The sequence below is a fragment of the Charadrius vociferus genome, unplaced genomic scaffold (genome assembly GCF_000708025.1).
Source record: "Charadrius vociferus isolate BGI_N301 unplaced genomic scaffold, ASM70802v2 scaffold39, whole genome shotgun sequence".
Taxonomy (NCBI): domain Eukaryota; kingdom Metazoa; phylum Chordata; class Aves; order Charadriiformes; family Charadriidae; genus Charadrius; species Charadrius vociferus.
Genome location: NW_009650188.1, coordinates 1,974,534 through 1,980,381, shown reverse-complemented (window position 1 = coordinate 1,980,381; position 5,848 = coordinate 1,974,534). Strand labels below are relative to the sequence as shown.

The following is a 5,848-nucleotide window of genomic DNA, read 5'->3' as shown; positions in this document are numbered from 1 at the left end:
AGGAAGAGGGGCAGCAGAACTGGACTTCAAATGATCAAGGACAGCTGCATTTGAGAAGCTTAATCCTTTGCTCCCTTGCATCTGCATCTCTCTTAATAACCGCTCATGTTTTTCCAGTTGAGTGGAAGGGGGCTACTGTGGGTCTGGAAAATTATACCTGTGTTGATTCACAAAGCATATGTATTATATATGGAAAATCTGTGGTGTTAAATGCTAAAAAGATTTTATGATGAAAGCTGCTAAGCTTTGTAGTTCTAGATTTGTTTTCAACAACATATTTAATGTATCGTTAAATATTAACCTTCCTAGAGCAAAAAGGATATGGGTAAGTTTGGTACCCCAGAATAACTGTAAATTCTGATTTTTATATTTGATTTGCTGTGTAACTAGGTTTCCTTCCCTGAAATCAGTAAGAGTTATTCTAGATTTATGGTGGTAGCTGAAATCTAAGTCTTATGCTTAATCTTTCAAACTTAATGTCATCTCTCAGACACAAGCAAGAGATTATTGGTAATGCCTTCCATTTTATTACCTGTCCTGTTGCTGGAGTATTGCTGTCCTATTGTATATTAAAGGTGCCTAACTTCTATTGCTTGTGGACAATTGCTTTTATGTGAATTCTGTGTTCAGTCATGGGCAAGAGAGGAAATATTTACCATAAACTCTCAACAACTGAGATGAAAACTTTAATTCTCTTTTCCTTTGAGTGCTTATCACATGCTACTGCAGGTTTGTTGCAGTTCATAATTGTACTTTTTTATGTATCACGTTAGGGACCAAGCCGAAACTTGCTGCTCAATGGGAAATCATACCCAACAAAAGTCCGATTAATTCGTGGTGGATCCATGCCTCCAGTGAAAAGGAGGAGGATGAACTGGATTGATGCACCAGACGATGTTTTTTACATGGCCACTGAAGAAACCAGGTAGGAAACTTGGTCTTTCAGAGGATCTAAGGGGAGGTCTTTTGGTTTGTGTTCCACGTGGGTGCTGCAGCTGTTTTTGTGGTTAGACAGCAGATCTGTTGCTGCAAACTGAGTGCCGGGACCGCTGCCAGTGTTGAGATGGATAAAGGCTGTCATATACCTGATCGTGTCTGATGTGGCTAATCACGTGCTTGCATTCCACAGAAAGCAGATTCTTCTTCCAGAGCAGTTGCTGTAGGAGATGAGCAATGAGGAGGACTGAGGTGGGGAGTTCACTTGGTTCAGACCCATAAATGCCTTTGGAGGTCCCACCACAGTGTCTCAGTAACAGGATAGGGGCCTTCTGGCACACGGGTGATGCTGAGGAACAGAACCCTACTGTACATAGAGCTCTGCATACTGAAGTCTCTTGTATTACCTCTCAGAATGTCTTCTCTTGTGTCTGAGTGCTGAAACCTGCAGGTGACACAGAGGGTTTCTGGGGGCTGAGTTGCCTTTGGTGGTTTATATTTGCAACCAGTAGTGATGAGATTTAACCCTGCAGTGTCCATCTTTCTCCTTTGGTGGTACTGCTTCTGCTAGTCCTTCTCAGTAGTCTGCCCACAGGATAAAAATTGTAAAAGAAACTTTCCTTGCATGAGTTTTACTTTGAACACTGTTTATAGGCTGCTGAAAAGAGCAATAGAAGCTATGTGGCCTGATCACGAAAGCAAAGCTTTTGTGTGCGTATTCCCAGTACTGGGAATATATCATTCCTAGGAATTATTATTATTAATATTATTAATAATAATATATTATTATTAACAATATATTATTCCTAATACAGTTATTCCTAGGAATGGAAGACTGCTCCTGGGTGGGTGCATGGGGTTATTCCTCTCCAGGTGAGGTGTGCTTGTGTGGTTTTCTCCAAAAAACTTGATGCCTCTCTTTCTGGGTAACCTCGAAGAAGGTCAGAGCAACACCACAGCCCTTCTTTTCAGCCCTCTCTCAAGTAGAGGTGCTCTCTGGCTTTTGTCTGTGTCTGAAGCATGGAGTTATCAACACTTTCAGTATCAGTGCCCCAGCAGGCAGAGCAGCACTTACCTTTCCCTCCAGTATCTAGCAGAGATGGGCATGGGAATTACTGGAGATACGAGCCCTTACAAGTGACCAAGGCCGTCAGGAGTTTTGAGTACTTAATCTCTTCTGGAACTATTAAATTTGGCACTACTCTGAGTATTCATTTGTTCAGCATGAAGTGCATAGCCAGAGTCCTGACATCCCCAACCTCTTCCTTAGCCTGCAAAGCATTTCAAGTGTCAAGTGACTATTCTGTGGGCCTAGTATCAAAGGTGGGCTTCGTAGACAAGCTGAGACTGGTAACATTCAAGTTACTAACCACTGATCTATTGGATCATCAGATTTCAGTGCAGGAAACCCCCCCGTTAAAACTCAGAAGAAACATGAAATTAATTTCTTTGTCAGGCTTGTTGCTATGGACACCTCTAATGCAACTGTGCGTTTCGCACCAGCTCGTATCTTTACCTTGTTTTTCGCTTCTCCTTTTCTTTTCCTGTGAGATGCTGTGAAAGTAAGCAGTGGGATTGTGTATATAATTGAAACTACAGTGAGAGAAGTATTTAATTTTCAGGGGAAGCAGTTCCTTCTTCCTGTTGTCATCTTGCTCTGGTAAAGAGAAACTGGGATCATGTTACAGACCTGCAGCTCTGGCAAATTCACATGCCATTGTGGATGCAGGGTATAGTTTCTAATTCAGTCCTTAGATGCTCAAGTCTTATTTCATAATCCTGCATGTACAAAACACTTCTTGACATCTTTATCATCCAACCCACAAGAAATACTGCAGGTCCGTGGTAGTAATGTCTCAGTGCTACTACAAGGTCCTGCCCTTTGATCTGTACAGAACAGTGAGAACATTTATCAAGTGCGATGTTGGTCGTGAGAACAATTTACTGTAAATTGTCTGCTCATACAGAACCACTGACTGAAGCAGGGAAGATCAGTCCCACAGCAACCAGCACATCTCTGACACAGAAATCGTAGCACAGTGATAGGCATCAGCTCAGTAAGACCTTATCTCTTCCATTTAAAAAAAAAAAAAAAAAGAACCAGCTTCTTTTTCTGACAGCCTTCCTGCTTAGCTGACTGATGAGTGCTGAAAGGAGATGTTTGGCAGCCTGCTGAAAAGCAGGGAAGCCTGAGCGATGTAGCATTGTAAGCGGCACGGGTTTTCTGTCGGGCATTTCACCTCTAACTTTTCCCTGAACCATCTGCTGCATTCCAGTGTCAAGAATGTAAGACTTGTTTGTGAGCTCTGAAACAATTTGAGCTTTGTGTTGGCTCCAATCTAGCAGCAATATCTGCATATCATCCTCCAGCTGAGGGTCAGGCTGTGTTTTCAGTCACAGAAAGTAGGTTTTCCTAAAGTTTTACACACACACACACACACACACACACACCCCCCTCCTCCCCCTTTTGTGTGGCACTGTTGAGAACGGTGCAAGAAAACTGGATGGCCTTGAGGGAACAGTTTGAAAAGTTGGTCGATTGAAAGGAATAAGTTTTTGAATTCAAGCCTCACAGTGAGGAACTCAGCATTTATAATTTATGCAAGTGGAGGCAGCGAGTGACCTGATCAGAATCAAGAACTGCTATGAGACGTGTTTCTGATGGCGGCGTGTCTAATTGAGCATACACGGATACTGTAAGAAGCTCCACTGGGTAAAAGTAGATCAACTTCGGCTAAAAAAGTCTTGGAAAAATCATCACATCACGATTTTTTTTTTTTCTTTTCCCCCACCATTTTTGCACCCCGTTCTCTCCTCTTCATACTCTGTACCCTTTCAACTTTAGAAGATGCTGGAGAAACGGGGACATTGAGCAAACAAAAGATGTGTCTGTGTGTGTGTGAGCTCTATGTAGCAGGCTTGTTCTGCTCAGTGGGTGAAAAAAGCAAGCAAAGAGATGCTCAGATCTCACCAGCGCTGATTCAAAATCTTCAGCTCAAGTTGTTGATTTGTCAGTGCTGGTGGTGGGGACAGTAGATTGGGGGGGTGGGAGTATTTTGACCAGTTTCTTCTGTGAATGTATCTTGTCTTTTCTCTTCCTTCCCCCCCCCTCTTTTCTAAATGAAAAATTTGACCGCAACAATGTTGAGTAACCAAAAATGTAAAAATTCTCTTTGGGAGATAGATGGTTGAGTTGTAGACTGTAAAGCCATGTGGCTGCCTTTCCTCTAGCGCAGTATTGTGTCTCTCATGGTAAGTTAAAAAATGTTTAAGGTAGGAGCCTGTAAGGGTAGGCAGTGCTTCCTTATCAGACCCTCCTTGTCTCCCAGTTCCTGAACTGAAGGCTGTGTATAGTGGGTACTGGTAGACAACTCTTGTGAATATTTATCGCTTTCCTTTCTAATCTCTATATGCCTTTGACCACCTCTGGAAATGAATTCCTCATTTTAATTGCACAGAACACTTTTCATTGTTGCTGGGTTTTTTTTCTTTTTTTCTTTTTTTTTTGAGGATACTTCCTTTAGCTCCAAGCCTGGTATTGACAAAAGGAAATGAGTAATCATTCTGTATTGTCTCTTTCTACCTTGTTTTGCTAATTTTAAAACTTCAGTGTGTCCTCTCCATTCTTTCTCTTTTTTACTTTCTGTCTGTATGGGAAACAGCTTCATGCATCTGATAAGACTCGCTGCTAGTCTTGTAACGTATAGGGAAAATCGTAACAAATGCAAGACGTGAATATTATCCATTTCTGGGTTGGGCACATACAGTGTGGGAGAAAAAAGAGGGGGAGACACCTTGTCAGTGTTTCCAGTGTGGGGGAAATGCTCCAGTATTGGTTCATTGGTTAGTGGCCATCGTGGAGCTCCCCCGCGGCAGCTCAGCCTTGAGACGTAGCTCCGTGGGAGACCCAATGTAGCTGACTTGTGCCGTGATGGGTTTCTTTTGAAGAGGCAGCTGTGTGCACCTGCTTAGGGCTGGGGAATGTCAGAGAGTTCTGTGAGAGATGGATTAACAGGCGGAGAAGTGACCAATATTGAGAGAAGATGTTTGGTTGTAACTTGGCTCTGTAAATTCCCCCAAATCTGCCTGCAGCATGTCCAACCCATGCCTCTGCATGCATCAAAATAAATTAGTGGTATGGAAACTCGCTGTCATAACTATTTCACGTGTTATATTTGCAGCAGTAGACCAAAGTCCTACGAGGCTGGACCAGAATGCCTTCTGCTCTGCAGGGGAAAGATTCTGGAACAGAGAATGCAATTTCCTCTTCATTGGTGGGTTTATAAATCAGAAAACAAAACTTCCCCGGGGAGGACATTGCCAAAATAAACAGCGTTCGCCCATCCCATTCGCAAGCAGCCTCTGTGTGTGCAGGCCTGGTTTCACTTGGAGAAACCGAGAATCGCTTGGAGAAACTGAGAAACCTACAATGCCTTAGTGTCCGGTCTCTGTAATCGGTTCCTTTCTTCCTAACTGTCTGCAGGAAAATCCGCAAGCTGCTTTCCTCCTCTGAAGCCAAGTGAGCCACCAGACGCCCTTACAAGCCTATTATCCTCCGGCCCATCCAGGCAGTGCAGCTACGCCAGCCCATGAATGATGAACCCATAATCATTGAGGATTAACACACGCTGAGCAGCTCTCCGGATGACGGTGGATCTGCCTGAAAGAATCTCTCCTCCAATATATACTTGAGTTTCTATGGCTACAGCATTGAACTAACTGTTGAAGAGAGGGAACTTTTGAGGAACTGTTTTGCATCTTTTAAACCCTTAAAAGGAACTCAGCCCTGTTCTGAGCCTCTGACCACAGACTGCTCTCTCTCGCGCGCGCGCTCTCTCCTTCTCTCTCCTTTCCTTTTTTCCTTTCTTTTTGTTTGTTTGTTTTGTTTTTGTTGTGTTTTTTTTATTTTTAT

General features: G+C 43.1%; 1 protein-coding gene across 1 annotated transcript in view; it reads left to right on the top strand.

The window, feature by feature from the left end:
* MTA1 (metastasis associated 1) overlaps positions 1–5,558 on the top strand; it is a 94,223-nt gene extending 88,665 nt beyond the window's left edge. The window contains 2 exon segments of the mRNA XM_009892890.1: positions 774–925; positions 5,420–5,558. Of these exon segments, the coding sequence (XP_009891192.1) occupies positions 774–925; positions 5,420–5,558 (291 nt within the window).
* The last annotated feature ends 290 nt before the right edge of the window (positions 5,559–5,848 follow it).